The sequence below is a fragment of the Erythrolamprus reginae genome, chromosome 3 (assembly GCF_031021105.1).
Source record: "Erythrolamprus reginae isolate rEryReg1 chromosome 3, rEryReg1.hap1, whole genome shotgun sequence".
NCBI classification, from domain to species: domain Eukaryota; kingdom Metazoa; phylum Chordata; class Lepidosauria; order Squamata; family Dipsadidae; genus Erythrolamprus; species Erythrolamprus reginae.
In genome coordinates this window covers 149,813,966-149,834,191 of record NC_091952.1, presented here as the reverse complement: position 1 = coordinate 149,834,191, position 20,226 = coordinate 149,813,966, and the positions used below count along the sequence as shown (strand labels likewise).

At 38.8% G+C, this 20,226-nt stretch overlaps 2 protein-coding genes across 2 annotated transcripts in view; both read left to right on the top strand.

Annotated features, from left to right (window-relative positions):
* Positions 1-11,801, top strand: part of ADCY2 (adenylate cyclase 2) — a 180,697-nt gene extending 168,896 nt beyond the window's left edge. Inside the window, exons 21-25 of the mRNA XM_070749069.1 lie at positions 790-936; positions 3,436-3,543; positions 5,840-5,954; positions 10,698-10,822; positions 11,565-11,801. Of these exons, the coding sequence (XP_070605170.1) occupies positions 790-936; positions 3,436-3,543; positions 5,840-5,954; positions 10,698-10,822; positions 11,565-11,717 (648 nt within the window). The 3' untranslated portion in view covers positions 11,718-11,801. The remainder of the gene's footprint in view (positions 1-789; positions 937-3,435; positions 3,544-5,839; positions 5,955-10,697; positions 10,823-11,564) is intronic.
* Positions 11,802-15,035: 3,234 nt separating this feature from the next.
* CFAP90 (cilia and flagella associated protein 90) lies at positions 15,036-20,151 on the top strand. Its single transcript, XM_070747038.1, has 3 exons — positions 15,036-15,340; positions 17,955-18,071; positions 19,363-20,151. Exons 1-3 carry the CDS (start codon positions 15,152-15,154, stop codon positions 19,516-19,518), a joined length of 462 nt encoding a protein of 153 aa, XP_070603139.1. The 5' UTR covers positions 15,036-15,151; the 3' UTR covers positions 19,519-20,151.
* The last annotated feature ends 75 nt before the right edge of the window (positions 20,152-20,226 follow it).

Sequence of the window (20,226 nt, the reverse complement as noted above, 5' to 3'; positions counted from 1 at the left end):
GCCTGGATACAATGTTGTTTTAACAACTTTCTCTTTCGCCTTTGTTTAAACTCCGATTCAATTTTCTTGTTTTTTAAACTTCTTGTTTAGCATGGAACATAGAAAAAACTTTTACCTTAATTGTAGCTTCTTTGGCAATATTCCTTTTTCGATTAGGATTGTTCAGTTTCTCTGCTTTTTACTCTCTTGATGTTTCTTGCTTCCCACTGGTTAGGTGGGATCGCAATGGCCGTGTCCTCTTGGGAGAGGACCGGTGCTCCCTGCACCAGAGCTGCAGGATGAACCCTCTGTCCTGGAGCCTCGGCGATGGCTCCCCGGGCAGAGGGGAATCCCCTTTTCTAGGATCGAGCCATCCGGACTCGATCCGATCGCGCTGGGGCGACCTCTGGGAGGGTTGGAGGGGTCTCGAGGCAGAGCCCTGCCAAAGCCTCTTGGTTTCTAAACCTGCACTACATCAAACTGGCTATTTGAGATGTGTATTGCAGAAATGCTGCAGTGTGTATCAAATACTTTTGGTGATGACTAACATAGTTGGTTGTAGTTAAGAATAGTTGGCATACAGATGAATTTTAATGTAATAGTTTAATCAAATTAATTAATTGTTTTAATTTAATAAATGGTTTTTGGTGAAACTAAAGCAAGAAGCAATGCAAAGTTGATATGAATTTATCTTTGTATAATTTTGTAAAAATCATTAGTGCTTCCCCCCCCCTTTTTTATTATTATTTTATGTATGACTTCTGCTGAGAACGTAGATAACGTTGTCTCTTATTCATCTCTCAACAACAGGATTTATACCATCAGTCGTATGATTGCGTCTGTGTCATGTTTGCCTCCATTCCAGATTTCAAAGAATTTTATACAGAATCTGATGTTAACAAAGAAGGTTTAGAATGTCTCAGGCTTCTAAATGAGATCATTGCTGACTTTGATGATGTAAGTGCATTGTTCCTTCAATTAAATTACGAGCCAGAACTTATGCTGAAACAAAGACTTCTTAGCCACTCTCCATGACAGGAATGCCTTTAAGTCAATTAAAGAAATATATTTTGAAACACTACATTTGCTCAACCTTTCGGCAGAGAAGATTTTTTGCTTCAAATGTACAGGATAACAGAGTTGGAAGGGACCTTGGAGGCAGTGTTCCCTCTAATTTTTTGGGGGGTGGGGGGTGGAAAAGTATAGTGTCTGAGCGGCAGTCCCTTCGGGACTGGGCGGCACAGAAATAATAAATAAATAAACAAACAAACAAACAAATAAAAAATCCACCCTGTTTTGCCTCAGAGAATTTCAAAATAAAATACTGTACTGTGTGTCTATAACAGTGAGCTCATAATAGGGCAACTCTATCAATATCAAAATGCCACTTAAATAGTTGAGCTAGTTTCAAACTAGATTTTGATTTTCTTTCTCTCTTCCTTACTCCCATTCTTTTTCTTTCTCTTTTCCTTCCTCTCTTTTTTCTATCTGTTTCTCTCTCTTCCTCTCTTCCTCTCTCTCTCCTTCCCTCTCACTCTTTCCCTCTCGGCTTCTGGGCTGGTTTGGAAAACTCTGAGTTGATGATGATTTTTAAGTGAGCGATTGCTCACTGCTCAGCTTAGAGGGAACTATAATTGGAGGTCTTCTAGTCCAGTCCCCTGATCAAAACCAAACAAATGGTTGTTCAATCCAAGTAGTGTTGGCCATAATCCGTAACTATGTGTAACTTTAAGCTTCAAATTAACTGAGTTCATGGGATTCTTGCTGTAGAGAAAATAGAGAGAGTGCTGTGAATATCACCCTACGTTCCCTGGGGACAAGAATTAAAGATGGATAAAGTTGACTGTGTGACGGATTGATTATTTTCCCGATATTATACATATTTTGTACAGAAAAAAAGAAGACGAGCCAGTTTCCAAGTCGCTTGGACATGTGGCCAAGCCTGCTCTAGAAGAGTCCTATGAGATACAGGGGAATAACCTCTGTCTCATTCCAGTTTCTTGGTGCAAGGAAATTTCTTTGGTCTGTATAAATGATGTCCTCCAATTCCCTCCGTTGGCCAAAACATTGTCTACTATGTTCTGAACATTATGGCATATTCTTTTTCAAAAACAAGCTTTGGATTGTTTACTTTTTTAATTAAAAATGTTTTAGGTATAAAAAATCACTGAAGGGACTAATCTGGCAAGTTATCAGAATGAGCAGAACAGTTATTAATTTAGTTGTTATTGATGACAATGAACATTAGTCATGTCAACAGCAAGCAGAACTTTGGAAAATGTCATTGAGTTATCTCTCACTACTTTAGCAGCTGCAGAGTAATTGCCAAACTATTTTGATTAACACCTAGGCATTATAATTATGCGATTTGCTGTGAAACTGCTCCTGAATCTGAAATTTTGTTCTTTACATATTTTTCTTCTGTGGTTGTTTGGATTTGACCATTATTTCCCATTATTATGATGACAGGTTAGCACTTTTATGACCAGTGTATAAAACTATTTAAAATAATATGTTTAGAAACCCCGGCACAATAGCTTCATGTTTTAAACATGTAATGCTTCAAACCTGGCAACGAAACTGAACCTGGAGGAATGTAATTGAATACATAAAACAGCTTGTTGTGTTTATACTTTTGTGAGCATATGGAAACGAGAAACTACTACTTGAATACTTCATATGTCTATTTTTCAGGGCTACATTAAATATTCTTTCTAAATGTAAGTACAGCAAACCAAGAGCCAATATTAAGTAGTAGTTAAAATTTGGTAGTTGAATTGGAGACACAATAGTTCAATTTGTCACTTAGTAAAGGAATTCACTAGTTGACTATGCCTCAGTCATTTTGTCTTAGTCCAACTTATTTTACACATTTCTTTGATATGGAATAAAATGAGCAGAGAAGAAATTTCCATCTCTACTGCAGACAAAAGATAAAATGGAAATGGAAACCAAAGCATGAGTTACAATGAGTATGAAATCTCAGGGACAGTAAACCAAATCCCCCTTCTTACAAAAAGTTTTGGTTGACAGAGTCACAAGCTTAGTTTCAAAAGATGAAGAGTTTAGCAACATCAGTAGCTTTTCATATGGCCGTACAGGTTTAATGTTGCCATCCAGTCTGCACTCAGGACTATGAACTGGTAAAACTAAACTGTTTCCTTCAACAAAGGTAAAAATACTGGAATATGGAGATATGTTGGGAAGGCTCGCTTCATCTCACCTTCATATGCACTGTGCCTTAACATTGGGTTTCTATATTATTTATGTCATGGGCAGGTATGTTTAAACAGATTACTACTGTTCTATCTAGACTACTCTAAAAAAACGGTGATAGTTCTTCTGGACTTGGGCTACTTGGGCTTACTTTAAAGAATTATCTAGTGACAAATATAGAAAGTGTGTATTAACAAAGCTAATAGATTGTTTTGTAATCAGACATCTCTTTCTCCACAGCTGTTATCTAAGCCCAAGTTTAGTGGAGTTGAAAAAATCAAGACAATTGGAAGCACATATATGGCCGCCACAGGACTAAGTGCAATGCCCAGTCAAGAACACAGTCCGGTATACATCAATATTATATACAATTTGAAGAGATCATTAGTCAAAAAAGACAGAGTTTGGAATATGCTGCGGAAATGTAGTGATCCTGATCCTAATGAAGCTCCTCTGAATAATGCTCCAAGCTTATTTGGAGTATTCAGAGGTGTGTTTTCAGTGATTTCAGATTGAAAAATACATCTGAGAAAGTTCCACTGTAAACTCAGAGTAATTTGTTTGCCCCTTGCTGCTCTTGAATTAGGGTCACAGCATGGAACTGTCATCTTGGCAAACGTAGTAAAAAGCCTCTATTCACCAAGAATGAAAGGATGTGTTAGAATTGGAGAAAGTGTGTCAAATTTTTCTTTCCCTATCAGTGGCTCCATCTGAAGTCCAACAACAAGCAGCATTTGTAGGGAGAATCAGTGTAAAGAAAAAGTAAATTGCTTCCCAACTATTATATTCCTTTTCTGAAACTCTCTGTTCCTACATTTAAAGTTATGGGGTTAAATGCAAACATTAATCTTGTTCTGCCCCAGCTATGGATGAGAAATGATATAGCACACACACTGTTTGATTCAAACCTATGTTAATGATTACTAATATACTTGCTTAATAGTTGACACACACAAACACAAGTTAAAGCAGTATTTTCTTGAAAAATCAGCTGTTAGTTAAATGGCATTAACAGCTAGCAGAAGTCCATAAAGTCATAAATTAAGCTTAAGTAATTAGTCCTGGCTATCTCAATAAGCTTAAAAGGGTTGGCAAAATTCCTAGAAGTAGTCTGCAGGAAGAAAGCCAAAACAGATAAGCTGAGGAGATGTTTTCAGACCACGAAGGCACCCGGAACGAACAAACATTGTTTCCTGCAGAGTTTCTGCTATCATCATCATCCCTTTAGGCTAGGGGAATGTTCAGTTAGCCCCAAGACTTACTCCTGAGGAGACCTCCTCTTGAGGAACCAATTGTGCCTTTTGGCAGCTCTGCATCCCCGTGCATTAAGAAGAGCCTCTTTCCTCACCACTGGCACTTCCAAAGGCCCTGACTGAACCTCTGCCTATGGCACCGAGTCCTTGCCAGCCTCCTGATTGTCTGACTCAGGTGCCTATTCTCGGGAGGGATTCTCTACCAGCTGCATGGGCTGCTGGCAGGCCACAACAGATCTACATTGTGCTACATGATTCATCCCTTCCTTCAAATAGAGACTCCTCCTCCAATATTTATTGTTTGTAGAATTTCTGTTGTCACATATGAAATATAAAACAATTACTAACACCTAAAATGCCCACCTTTCATCCCAAAACAACAATTTGCCAGCTTAATGGAAAAGTTACTGTCACTGTCAGTAGAATAAATAGAGTATGCTTCTGAGAGACTTCAAAACATCAGGGTAGAAAATATTGCATTTATAATACCAAACATTTCACTGTTTACATCTATATTTAATTTGAAATTGTACAAATCAAACTTTTACTTCTCTACCTGCTCTTTCTTTCCAATGAAATTCAAAGGGATTTTGTTTACTTCTTTTGCAAGTAGGATACATTTAAAGAACTTTGTTGTGTCCTCAAAATACACAGAAATAGCCACATCCTACTTTGCTGTTTCATCACTGCAGCTCATAAAATGGACACATGCCCTAGCGCGCATTCAAGATGATATAGTCCAAAACAGCTGGACTCTTCTCAATAAAACAGATACAGGAACCCAAGGGACTGTTTCCCTCATTTTAATTTGCATTTTTCTGTAAAGGGCAGATTCCAATATTTCACAGCTTAGACTCCAAACTGAGAGTCCCATTGTGTTAGCTTTAACAACAGGCACTAACCTCTTTAATATATATTCTCCCTGTGCTACTTCATGCAGCAGACCACTGACAGAGAGTGGAATGATGAGCTTTGAGATCCGTAAGCAGCAAATGTTTATGCAAGGAAATTGGAAAAGGTCTTACCTATGGGAAACTGACAGATGGTCTCGTAATAGGAACTCAGAAATGCCTAGATACAGCCCTGGGAAATTTCTTATCTGCAGCAAGAAAGTAGTTTGTTCTGGATTTGAAGAATACTAGATTTATCCCTAACCTCATGCATGTTGATGTTCCCTAGATTGCAGCAAACATAACAACAAATGGTGCTTTGTGCTTTCTTAGATATTGCAATGAATAACGTACAGCTTAATTTTTCACATTTTCTAAGTCCCATTGATATCAATTATTGATGCTGATATTAAAAAGCATTTTTTCCCAGAATGTTTTCATAGTTTGGTGACATGTGTTGATGATTGCACTTGCCTTACTGTGGTATGTGTTTGCATTCAGGAACCTGAGCGACAATATATGCATATTGGGACTATGGTAGAGTTTGCATTTGCCCTTGGAGCAAAACTGGATGTAATAAACAAGCATTCCTTTAATGATTTCAAACTTCGAGTAGGTAAGCAAAGAGTGTCACAAGTTGTATCACAGCAGCAACTTGTATTGTATCACTCTGTGTTGCAAATTCATGGTGGGTTTTTTTTTTACTTTTACTTTTTCAATAACTCCCATGTCTATAAAAAAGGACAAATCTGTTTTATGTCCCACATTTTCAGTTGCTAAAGATAAAAGGATAAAGTTATAGCACAAAATATTGCAAGACAACGAACATTCCCCCCCCCCCAAAAAACCCCAGAAGCTTAACATGAATTCAGCCCATGGTAAGAATACGAAGTAGATTTTCTATAAGTGAAGAAGAAATGTTGTTACCATTTTCTCAAGGTTAGATTGAGATTATATGATGCCCTTTAGCAGTTTCAGAAAATCAAGGCAAAAAAGGACTATGAGAAGAAGAAAAATCACCTTATATACATTTTAGAGGAAACACTTTTTAAATAATGAAATAAGAATACAGTAGGTAAACAAGTCCAACAAGATTTTGTGAATGTTGCATTTACCCTGTACTGTTTTGCCTTTAAAAAAAATCTTTAGCCTTCTTAAATCTGAACATATGAACATGCTGCCTTATTTTATTTATTTTTAATTTTATTTTATTTTTTGTCAGGAATTCCATGAATTGCTAGCGCAGGCAGCGGGAGATTCCATCTGACTGCTCAGAACGCTTCAGCGCATGCCCAGAAGTGTTGCAGCGCATGCGCATGAACCGGGGCTGAAATATTTTAGAACCCACCAGTGGCTACAACAATTCATAAAACATTGATAATATTAAAAGTACCTTTTTCATTATCCTTTTCCTTTTGTTAAAATTCAACCCATAGACGATTAGGTTTTTTTTTTAAAAAAAAAAATCTAAAATATTTATTTTGTGGAATCCAAAGAAAAAAATGTTACATTTCTGGCTGACTGAAGGTCATTCCAATATTCAGCACCCTTTTAGGAACACATTTTTTTTTTAATACCTTGTGAAGTTAAAAGGCAATGTGTATGTGTGTGTGTTTTTGTGTATGTGTGCGTGCATGTTTATGTGTAGTGTGTATGTAAATATAAAATGTATTTAATTTAAACAAAATATGCTTTTTATATTCTCACTCAATCTAGCCCGTAGATTGCAATCATCTTAGCTTACAGCATCCCCTAGTGTCAAAACCTTGGCAATGAATTGATAGTCACAAATTGAACAGTACAGTATTTCGTCCTCTTCATATGTATGGTATTTTCTGCATTAGTTTCATCCTTTCCATCCAGAAAAATATTCCCAGATTTGTTTATATGTAGGATATCTGGTGATTTCTAATTCTTTTCCTGAACACTGAAGATCCTATTCAAGGGCAAAAGAGGGTGCAACATTTTTTCAGTTCTTTTTCCTAGGATCCTCTGGGAAAGTATTGATATAAACTGCATCTAGTGTTTTTGTTTTTATTTATTTTATTTATTTATTTTGTCCAATACACAATAATACACAATGAAGGTTATAGAGCAGTGGTTCTCAAGCTTTCTAATGCTGCGACCCCTTAATACAGTTCCTGTATGTTATGGTGACCCCCAACCATAAATCTAGCACCAATTCTCCCAACAGAGCTTTAAGCTGATTGGCAGGAAGGTCAGAGGGACACCCCCACTGAAAACATCTGATTGATGGGATTGTAAAAATATGTTCCAAGGCACCAGAATACAAGCTTTAGTTCTTAACAGAAGGGGAAATTTGTATTTTCCCATGGTCTTAGGTGACCCCTGTCAAACAGTCATTTGACCCCAAAAGGGGTCCCAACCCCCAGGTTGAGAACCACTGTTATAGAGGATATAGTAGAGAAGAAATACGAGATATAGGAGAGACTATAGGACAGGGGACGGAAGGCACTCTAGTGCGCTTATGTACGCCCCTTACTTAGCTCTTTGGAATCTGGAGAGTCTATGGAGAGGGGCGGCATACAAATCTAATAAATAATAATAATAACCGTGGATAGTCTAAGGGTAAAATGTTGGGGTTAGGGGATGATACTACAGAGTCCGGTAATGAGTTCCACGCTTCAGCAACCCGATTACTAAAGTCATATTTTTTACAGTCAAGTTTGGAACGGTTAATTTTAACCTTGAATCTGTTCTGTGCTCTTGTGTTGTTGTGGTTGAAGCTGAAGTAGTCTTTGACAGGCAGGACATTGCAGCATACAATCTTGTGGGCAATACTTAGATCATGTTTAAGGCGTCGTAGTTCTACGCTTTCAAGACCCAGGATTGTAAGTCTAGTTTCGTAGGGTATTCTGTTTCAAGTGGAGGAATGAAGGGCTCTTCTTGTGAAGTATCTTTGAACATTTTCAAAGGTGTTAATGTCTGAGATGCGATATGGGTTCCAAACAGATGAGCTGTATTCTAGGATGGGTCTGGTGAAAGTTTTGTAAGCTCTGGTAAATAGTGTGAGATTTCCAGAGCAGAAGCTATGTAGGATTAGATTAACAACTCTTGAGGCCTTCTTAGTGATTTTGTTGCAGTGGGCTTTGGCACTTAGATCTTTAGTTATTAGTATTCCAAAGTCCTTAACCATGTGGGGATTATCTGTAATAATTTGTTTATTAAGTTTGTATTTGAAGTTCTGATTCTTTTTGCTGATTTGTAAGACAGAGCATTTGCTGGTTGAGATGAAATGAATGAGATGAATGGAAGGGTCAGTTTACCTGGCGGCTTGAAAGCAGGAGGAGTAACGGAGCCAATTTCTGGGTGGAAGAGGGCTGAAATATTCTGGTCTTGCTTGGGAGAGGCAGATATGGCAGGAGACGTGGGGTAGGCCACTCTCGGGGGGAAAGGGACCGCTGCTTGAAAGTGGTCCTTTGTTCCGTTCCCATTGACTCAACCTGGAGAACTGGTGACAAGCGTAATCCAGACCCTGGGCTCAGGCTGTTGCTGCTTAATGCCAGGTCTGCTATAAATAAAGCTTCCCTCATGCAGGATTTACTCCTGGAGGAGGAGGCAGACCTGGCGTGTGTGACTGAGACCTGGCTGGGCCCAGAGGGAGGAGTTCCTCTCTTGGAAATGTGCCCAGCCAGGTTTCAGATGTGGCACCAGCCGCGACCCCAGGGAAGTGGGGGGGGAGTGGCAATTATAGCCAAGAAGACCATCAAGTTGCGTAGGCTTACTGCTTCTCAGATTGCAGGTTGTGAGTCCCTTCTTATGAAGTTGGACCTAGGGGTACAGGTAGACTTGTTCCTCGCGTATCTGTCCCCCAGCTGCGTGTCAACAGCCCTGCCTGTGCTACTCAAGGAGGTAGAAGGGCTGGCAGTGGAGTCCCCCAGACTTATTGTCTTGGGGGATTTTAATCTGCCATCGCTTGGTGAATTCTCTGGGTTGGCGCAGGAGTTCATGGCTACCATAGCAACCATGGACCTGACCCAAGTAGTTCAGGGCCCAACCCATGAGAGGGGGCACACTCTCAACATGGTATTCCTCTCAGAACAGCTGAGTAATGATCTGATATTAAGGAGCTTAGAGACGTTGCCTTTGTCATGGTCACATCATTTTCTACTGTGGCTTGATTTTAAGGCTCCAATCCTTCCCCATAAGGAGGCATAAATGATTAGGAAGTTCCGCCCCAGACGCCTCATGGATCCAGAAGGTTTTCAAAGGGTGCTTGGGGTTTTACTGGATTCACTTGTACACAGTTCGGCAGAGTCCCTTGCTGCAGACTGGAATACAGCTGCAATGGAGGCTCTAGACCGAATTGCACCTTTGCGACCTCTCTATGGCAACAGATCCTGGAGATCTCCTTGGTTTGCTGCCTTGATTTGGGGGGAAAAGAAATAGAAAGGCGTATTACTGGTAGATAGGCTACTACCTTGAGTTATTCATAAAAATAATAAGGACAGAATGTAAATAAATAAATACAGAAATTAAAATAAAATAAAAGCTTTTTCTGGGTGACATTAATTTAATATGTATGATTTTTTAAAATTAGTGTTTATAGGGTTCATCTAAAATTAACAGCTAAGTTATTTCTTCCTGATTGTCTTAGCCAGGGGTCTATTATGTAACATAACACTTGTAAATTATGAATGTCACTTGGCTTGGGGCCCATTTTTTTAACGGCTTCATGTTTCTTTTTTTAACTTGAGCAACTATTGTGTTTGGTTATCTGCTACATTAATCAGTGTCTGTGATAAAAAAATGAATAGACATGTAAGAAAGATATATTGTTTCCAACAAAAAATTCCTTTATGCAATTGTCCTTCAGTAGTTTTCTAATTTTCTCCAAGGGGATGTGAGGGCAAGGATAACCTTAGCTGAATGCAAAGTAATTGGCAAAGATACACTACCTTGTGACATTCTCTCCTTCCTTCTCATTTGCTTCTTAAATACAGAGATACCATCAGGCTTTTTAACCTAGAGAAGGATATCTGAATTTTAGGATATGGATCACACACTATCAATGATTATATACGCTGAGTTATATTGAGAATGTCAGGTTTATTTTGATAGGAAAGTACCCAGATGTTTTGGACAACTGAGCAAAATAGTCAATTTTGTACAGTATTTTGATTTGATCTTTGTATTTGTCTTGATTTATTTAAAAAAAAACCAAAGGAAACTTTTCTAACTGGAAAGCAAAATATTAATTACTTTTTAATGACTTTTATATTAGGTTTTTATCTTTGTAAATTGCCCAGAGCCAAGAGTAAGTTGGGTGGCTATGCTTTTTAAAATAAATAAATACAAAACAATAGAGGGCAAAATAAATTAAATATTCTTTCTACAGGTATCAATCATGGGCCTGTAATTGCTGGAGTCATTGGAGCTCAGAAACCACAATATGACATCTGGGGCAACACTGTGAATGTGGCCAGCAGGATGGATAGTACTGGCATTTTAGATAAAATACAGGTTATTTTTTTATTCTTGCTAATAGCCAACAGATTTTGTGTGGAATCTGATTCTGTTCTTCTAGGGGGAGGAGATTGAAAGCAGGGGATCAAAGAGTTATAACTTCTATATTATTAATTTGGAAAATGTAGCATTTCATAAGTTAATTTATAAAGAATAAAGAAAAATAGCAACATCTACTAAAAAAGCTTTTCTGCACATGTTCTACAAATAAAAAACCCGGCTGTCTTCATTTCTGCTCATCTTTTTCTCTCTTCCACCTTCCTACCTCCAAGAAACCCAACTAAATAAGCAAAAATATATCACTAGTTTCATTGGAGTCATTAACTTAAAATTTGCTTTTAATTTTTATAAAAGTTAATACATTAAAAAACCTTTATCCACCTCAGAATATCCTAGATGATTTTGCAGTAAATTGTGAGTCCTACTTATAACCCATCCACCAAACTCATTGTGTTCCAGATTTAGCCAAGTGAAATCCCATTGATTTCATTGGATTTCAAAATATTACAAACTGCTAATATGTCCCAATATATATATTTTCCATGTAGTTGTCCGTTACAATATTCAGGAAAGGCTCGGAATGAAACTCTCATCTTTAAAGTTGGCAAGGTTATATTGAAAACTTTTCCCATAATTATGTCTGTTGATCTTTACTCACAGCAAATAGTTCAGGGCATAGAAGAGAAGATTTGTTTAAAATGTGTGTTCTGAATGTGTTTATTTAAATATTTTTTTGCAGGTCACGGAAGAAACCAGTAACATTTTACAAGCATTGGGCTACATTTGTACCTGCCGAGGTATCATTAACGTCAAAGGAAAAGGAGAACTTCAGACCTACTTTGTACATACTGAAATGACTAAGTCCCTTTCCCAAGGGAATGTGGCATCATGAAATATATCAAGGGTAGACAGTCTCATATTTTTAGAGAAAAAGCACCCCACACTTTTTTCTGAAATCTCCTCTAGCCCACACCATGAACAACATGTGTGTACTTTTCTGGTGTATAGAAATGTTGCTGTAGTAGTGTCTACAGTCTCCCTCCACCACTCACCATCAAGAGACCTCGATAGTTGTCAGATTCCAGAAATGGTCGAGGCGAATGCTGTGCACTGAGATAATGACAGATTGATTTGTATTCTTGACTCTTCAGTGGTAAAAAAGAAATCGAGGAAAATAACCAGAGTTGGAAAAATTAACGGTCTGATGCAGAAGGAGGCTATAAAGACAATAATTTATTTATTTTTTACAAAAAATCACTTTATGGCAATAAAATTAGAGCTGCATGAAACATCATCAAAAATATGGTAGCTCCATATAACATCTCTAATCCTGAATTATATAATTCTGGATATCTAATTCTATCCCTTCATCATTACAACTTGGGTGTGTTCACTAGTTGTGTCTCACAGCCAACAACATAAAATAGAGCTTCAGGGTTGATAGTTTCCCCAGAGGAATTCATAGACAAGCAGGACCAGTTTTGTATAAAATGTGTTAAAATGTTTTGATGCCCTTGTCTTTTGTAATATAAACTCATTAAAGGTTTCTATGTACTTTATTTGCAATTGTGAATTTATTATATCTGTTATGTGTCATCAGTGAGCTTTCTGGCACAAAGGCAAAAACAAAAACCCAAACACTTCTGTCAGAAGTACAGTGATACCTCATCTTACAAACCCCTCGTCATACAAACTTTTCGAGATACAAAGCTGGGGTTTAAGATTTTTTTGCCTCTTCTTACAAACTATTTTCACCTTACAAACCCAAGCCGCTGCCACTGGGATGCCCCACTTCCGGACTTCCATTGCCAGCGAAGCACCCGTTTTTGCGCTGCTGGGATTCCCGAGGGTCCTCTCCATGGGAAACACCACCTCCGGACTTCCGTTGCCAGTAAAGCACTTGTTTTTGCAATGCTGGGATTCCCCTGCAGCATCGCAAAAACACAGAGGTCCGGAGGTGGGGCTTCCCATGGAGGAGAGCCTCAGGAAAATCCCAGCAGCGCAAAAACAGGCGCTTTGGCTGGCAAAAGCGGTGAGTTTTGGGCTTGCACACATTAATCGCTTTTCCATTGATTCCTATGGGAAACATTGTTTCGTCTTACAAACTTTTCACCTTAAGAACCTCGTCCTGAAACCAATTAAGTTTGTAAGATGAGGTATCAACTGTATATGATTTAACTACAGTGGTGGGGGGAGTATTTACTCAGACACCAATTGCGCAAGTTCTCCCACTTTAAAAGATGAGGCCTGTAATTGACATCATAGCTGGACCTCAATTATGAGAGACAACATGAGAAAACACATCCAGAAAATATCCCACTAGTGAGTATAAAAAGAAAAAGCTGAACCTGCAAAGAGGAAGCCTGAATTAATGCCAAGTTTTTAATAGCTTATTTAGCCTAGATAAGCAAATGCTGAAAGTATAATTTATCCAAAACGTGCTATAAATAATGATCTAAAAAGAATCAAAGAACAGGGAAAATGATGCACCACAATAATTTATGATACTATAATATAATGTGTACTATAATGATACTATAATATAATGTGTACTATAATATATAAACAAAGAGAGGGGCGGGACGGTGTACAAATCCAAATAATTAATTAATTAATAAATAAATAAATAAATAAATAAAAAGATGCCATTCAATTCCTGGTAAAAAATTCATCATAAGGAAAATGAAAGGACAAAAAGTGTTATCGTGTAAGGCTGCTCAAATATTGTACATCTACAAAACCCACTGTAAGAAAAGGTCAGCTTTGAAAGCCGAATAACTTAATGCAGGGTAATGAAATCTATTTACCATTTTGCCATAATTTAATCTGCTTTTACTATTAGATGTTGGAAGCAGAAGCCTGGCAGAATAATGACATTTCTCAATCATAAAAGCCTGTTTTGCTTGCGCTTTTGTGGTTTTATCAGTCAGCATTGTTATCTTTTTACCCTTATCTTTGCAGCAATTATCTATACATAGTACGGTGCGTGATCTGAAATGAAGAATTGTCAAGTAGCGCCGTCCTAGGATAAATTCCATCAAGGAATGTATTACAGTGATCCCTCGATTTTCGCGATCTCGATCTTCGCGAAACGCTATATCGCGATTTTTCCCACCCGATGACGTCACTCTCTTCCTTTCTCATCTTTCTTTCTCTCTCTCTTTCTCTATCTTGCTTCTTCCTCTCTCACACTCTCTTCCTCCCTCTCTCATCTCTTTCTTTCCTTCTCTCTCTTTCTCTATCTCTCCCCCTCTTGCTCTCGAGCGGCGGGCGGCGGGCGGGCGAGCAGCGGGCGGGCGGGCAGCAGCGAGGAGCCGAAGATCGGGGTTTCCCCTTTGCGTGGGCGGCGGGGAAGACCCAGGGAAGGTTTCTTCGGCCGCCCAGCAGCTGATCTGCTCGGCAGCGCCGCAGCAGCGAGGAGCCGAAGATCGGGGTTTCCCCTTTGCGTGGGCGGCGGGGAAACCCCGATCTTCGGCTCCTCGCTGCTGTGGCGCTGCCGAGCAGATCAGCTGCTGGGCGGCCAAAGAAACCTTCCCTGGGTCTTCCCCGCCGCCCATGCAAACTCCACCATCTGCGCATGCGCGGCCATGGAAAAAGGGTGCACATGCGCAGATGGTGTTTTTACTTCCGCACCACTATATCGCGAAAAATCGAGTATCACGAGGGGTCTTGGAACGTAACCCTCGCGATACTCGAGGGATCACTGTAATACCAAAAGATCGGTGACATGATTCTTTCTTGCCAGTGCCTTTTATAAACCGCTAATAATAAGACACACTTTATGAGGCTCGTATTAGTCTTTCGCACGCAGGTATCAGTAACAGCTCTCCTGACATTAAATCATTCATGCTTCTGAACTCATTGTTCAAGGACCTTTTGTTTGCCGGTTAATTCCCACTTTAGGTTCTTTGATATCAATACCTCCACTTAGATTCTATGATATCTATATAGCACTTACAAAGATGTCTCGTGTTTCAAGAAAATTATACCGTCATCCAGAAGACACTGCGTGATGACTTCATTCTCACAGCCTTACCCCTTTGTATCTCTACTATTCCTGAATTTCACTGACTTCAGAGACACTTTGCTTGTGAAACAGATTTCACATAGCAGTGTGTGAGAGCAGCCTGGGCTTTGCTTTGCCCAGCCACAGCTTTTCTCAGACTTCCAACCCCCTTGTAAATGATTTGACATCATAGTTTACTCAGATGGTCTCTTAGTAACCAAAGAATTCTGCAAACGCACCAGCTAGGGTTGGGTGGGAGGTTAGTCGGGAATGCAAAGCAATCCAGCCTGCCACTCAGCTGAACACGGCTTCAAAGGGGAATGCAAGGAGCCCAAAATGGCAAAGAACTGGAGGAAGAGGAAGAGTTGTTGGAGGAAGAAGAAGAAGGTGTCAATGAGGCACTAATAAGGAAACACAAGCTTCCACTCTCTGCACAGTCAGCCTTCAGCTACATTCCACCCCGACACAAGGACCCACCTGAACTTAGTTATTTTTACCAGGAGAGCAAGGTATGTCCTGAATTTTTGTGCTATAATTGGGAAGAGGGGTCCATGCATCCAAGACAGGCATTATGACGGAAATTCCTATTAAAAGGCTACGGAAATGAAGCCTTGTTCAACCTTTCAGCCCCAGATAGCAAATTGCAATGCAGGTAGTCCTCGACCTACACTCAACAGTTGAGCCCAAAATTTATGATGCTAAGGGATACATTTAAGTTGATTTTGCCCCACTTTATGACCTTTCTTGCCACAGTTGTTAAATGAATCATTGCAGTTGTTAATACCCAATTGTTAAGTGAATCTGGTTTCCCTATTGACTTTGCTTGTCACGAAAGGTGACCGCACGACTCCCAGATACCACAACCATCATAAATATGAATCAGTTGCCGAGCATATGAATTTTGATTGCATGACCATGAGGATGCTACAATGGGCCATGTGAAAAACAATCCTCAGTCGCTTTTTTCAGGGTCATTGTTAAATTTTTTTATTTATTTTATTTATTTATTTATTTTGTCCAATACACAATGAGAGTTTTAGTGTGTGTGTGTGTGTGTGTGTGTGTGTGTGTATATATATATATATATATACACACACACACACACACACATATATATACATATATACATACATACATACATACATACATATACACACACACACACACATAGTAAAATACATGATGAAGGTTATAGAGGAGATACTCATAGTAAAATATATCTAAGAAATAATAGAAAAGAGGATATAGTAATAGAACATATCAATGAAAGAATAGAAGAAGAGATATAGGAATAGAAGAAAGAAATAGGAGATATAGGAGAGCAATAGGACAGGGAACGGAAGGCACTCTAGTGCACTTGTACTCGCCCTTTACTGACCTCTTAGGAATCTGGGTAGGTCAACCGTAGATAATCTAAGGGTAGTGTTGGGGGTTTGGGGATGACACTATGGTAATGAGTTCCACGCTTCGACAACTCGGTTACTGGTCATATTTTTTACAGTTAAGTTTGGCGTGGTTAATATTAAGTTTAAAAGGGAACTTTGAAAGGAACTGTGGTAGCTTGAGGACTAACTACAGTAGATGCAATTTTTGAAACATATACAGTGGAACCCCGACATAAGAGCTGCTCTACTTAAGAGCAACTCGAGATAAGAGCTGGGAGGGGAGAGATATTTTTGTTCTACTTACAAGCCCAAATTCGAGATACAAGCGCCAAGGAGCTGTCTCCTGAAGCCAAACGCTAACTTCCGCGTTCGGCTTCAGGAGACAGCTGCGAAGCGGCGCGCGTGTTTTAAAAGGTTGCAGCCGGCCTGGGGGGCTCGGGGGGGTGCTTGCAGCTTTCTTTCTTGCTCTTTTTCTTTCTCTCTTTTACCTTCCCTTCCTCTATTTCTTCTTTTCTTTCTCCTTCCCACCTTCTTCCCTCCCTCCCTCCTTTCACTCATTCCTCTCTTACTCTCCCCTTTCATAAGTTTCCTTGCTTCCTTCCTCTGTTCCTGTCCCTTCCCCCTTTCTTTCTTTCTTTCTTTCTCTTTTTCTTTCTCTCTTTTACCTTCCCTTCCTCTATTTCTTCTTTTCTTTCTCCTTCCCACCTTCTTCCCTCCCTCCCTCCCTTCACTCATTCCACTCTTACTCTCCCCTTTCATAAGTTTCCTTGCTTCCTTCCTCTGTTCCTGTCCCTTCCCTCTTTCCTTCCTTCCTTCCCACCCTCCGTCCATTCATTCACCCATTCCTCTCTTGATCGCTTAAAGCCGGTCCCTGGTGCAAAAAGGGTTGGGGACCTCTGTCCTACAGGATTGGGTGGCAGAGAAGTTGAACATATGTAAATTTAAAAGTTTAAGAAAGTTTACAAGTTAAGTGAAAGAAACTTCATGTACATTTCTTCATTAAAAACATGTCTTTCTGCATAATTTAGACTAACTTTGTGAGTTTTTTGAGGGCTGGAACCAATTAAAATTATTTACATTAATTCCTATGGGGAAAAGTCGTTCGAGATAAGAGCTGCTCGACTTAAGAGCCCAGGTCCGGAACGAATTAAACTCGTATCTCGAGGTACCACTGTAGTCTATGGGAATTTTTATAATAGCACGCTCTCCGGATCACTTACTTGAATAATGGTTGATGAAGTCAGAACTCACTTGTGAGCAGTTTCTTGTATTGTGCTGTACCAGGTAGGAATATACATTAATTTTGGAGCCAAGGGTCATATTCAGCCATCTGGCATGCTGACACTGGCACAACCCTACAGCTTTGTTCTCTTCAGAAGCTAAGCGGTGCTCAAAGGCTTTTAATCATGTTGAAGGAGCTGAATATATTCGGCTATGGTAAATTCAACAAAGGTTACTAACATCTGTCTCCTAGATAGGAATTATTGTAGATTCTGTTTTATTAAAATGTTCAGCGCTGTATTTCTTTGAAGAAAAGTCTCATAAAAAGTTCTGTCACTTATTGAGAGCTATTGTTTATGAGAACATACACATTACTTCTCAGCAAAGAAAATTTAGTATACGGCAATACCAATGTTTATGCATATCGGAATGCTCAAGGAAGTTGATTCCATCACTGTGATGTGATCCCGATGATCCTATTTCATCATTCAACTGATCCAGCCTTTTTATTTTTAAGGCAGGAATGGTTACCCTGTATGACTGCATTTTCAAAAGACCACTTGGCTATGATGCAAAGCTCCATCGTTGTGACAGAGAACACGCAAAAAGCAGAGGACTTCACATTAATGACGAGGTGATTGTTGAATTTTGGGGTGACAAAAATGACTACTTCCCCTCCTTCCTGCTCACTCATAACTTCTGGCTGCTGCCAATTAACTGCATATTACAAGCATGCAACGAATACTGTAATAATTATTACCGGTAATTTAAAGCTAGGATTTTATGCAAATTTATTTAAGAGTAGGAACTTCTAGGGAAGGAGCGTCAAACTCGTGTCACAGTGGTGTCATGTGATGTATTGGGACTTTCCCCCCTTTCCTAAACCAGCCATGAGTGTGGCCAGCATGTGACACATCAGGCCTGCTGACCAGGAATTTGACAGCCCTGTCCTAGGCTATATGAAAACAACATGCTTAGGGTTATACAACACAACTCATCAGATTCAGGCTCCCTCTGCCAAGATCATTGGTTGAGTCATAGATGCAGATATTCTCACATATTTGAACAGTGGGGTATTTGAAGATTGGGAGTTAACAAAATGTATTATAATTAGTGAATTGTTTGGAGATAAGTAGCATTTAGAACTAATGCTTTACATTTTGAGAGTAAATATAGGTAACATTAATATCTACAATATATTAAATCTAAGTACTGTAATAGTATTTTGCACCTAAAGTAGACTCAAGTTTAAGGGATGTCTCTCCCCAAGCCATTAGTATGATACAAACAGAATTAAGATGTTGAGCTCATCAATCAAAATAGATGATAATTTAGCAAAGACTTGCCTCTACCACTGAAATACATGGGATTGAAGTAGGCAAGCTATTATGTCTTCTCATCAAGTTTCTATAAACTTTATGGAGAATAACATTGCAAATGGAATGCTAGAAGCCAGTTGTATAAATAAGCCTATTGAAGTGCTAAACAAATGCTCATTATTCTCAGACAACAGTTGCATTTTTTCAGGAAAAAAGTGTCAATCCTTCCTTGAGGAGGTATTTAGTAACATAAATCTCAAGAGTACTTATTCATATTGGACAATCTACACAGTATGAGGCATTTTAAAGAGAATTTTCTACAGGGTGGAAGAAATTATATCCCAATAGCATTTTCCTTTTGGAAAGGATTACAGATGGCTCTAGCTGTTTTTAATGGATATAGTTGAAGAGTGTAAAGCTGCAAGAGATTTTTACCTCTTTTCACTTCAGGAAACCAGAATGTATTTGGAACATGTCATTTTGATTTGGATGCAGGACATCCATCATCATCGCCAGCAGCAGCATACCAACCATCTTAACTAGTTTTCTCTTTATCTCTGTTGTATTTTTATAGTCGTAAATCACATCTCGAAAATATTCTTACAGGAAAAGAAAAGGCCTATAGCTGTCTTGTCTTCTTCTGAATATGGGCGTCATATAAACAAACCTGTGGAACAGCTAATCCGAGACTACGTGCGCATCAATCACGTAAAGACAGAGTTCTACAGAAAAAATGGAATAGCCTGCTTGATAGAAAAATGAATCCAACTTAAGAGTTTACTGTGATTGATATCTAACAGCAAGATGGTATCAAATTCCTTTAGGGTCCTGCTTGGATTTAGTTATATTACATTAACTTTTAGCTAAAATCAGGTATTATTTTTAGGCTCATATAGCATGTTGATACTTGTGTGGCCTCCAGTTTATAATTGTACTCACCTCTACATTTTTTTTTCTCCTGGAAAAATTGTACAAACGTTTCTCAAAAAAGACTGGCTTGACGCTCTAAACTTGCTAGAATAGCCATGTATTAATCAGAAAATAATCACCTGTCATTTCTTGCCTATGATTTATAGAATAGTTTCTTTTCTTTTAATATTATCAAAACTAAAGGACTTGGTTGCAATGTATTGTTGTTTAACATGTTTTTCTTTCCAATTTAATCTCTTTGTTAATTTAATGTTTTATTAAGCGTGTTTGGAATGCTTAGCTAAGGAGATCGCCATTAATTATTGAGAAAAATATCTATCAACCTGCTTATATACCAAGGATGCACATGTGAGTATTTATATATGAGCTGTGCATTAGGAATGAAGATCAGCTGACAGATGGGCAGCTTCATAAGAATGAATTTTCATTGCTGAGTACAAACATTAAAGCTTGACATTAATCTCACCTCTTGAAGTTGAATAGTTTTGTTTGGATTGCTGTTTGTAGTGGAATTTGTGTCAAAGCTACTAGTACTAGCCA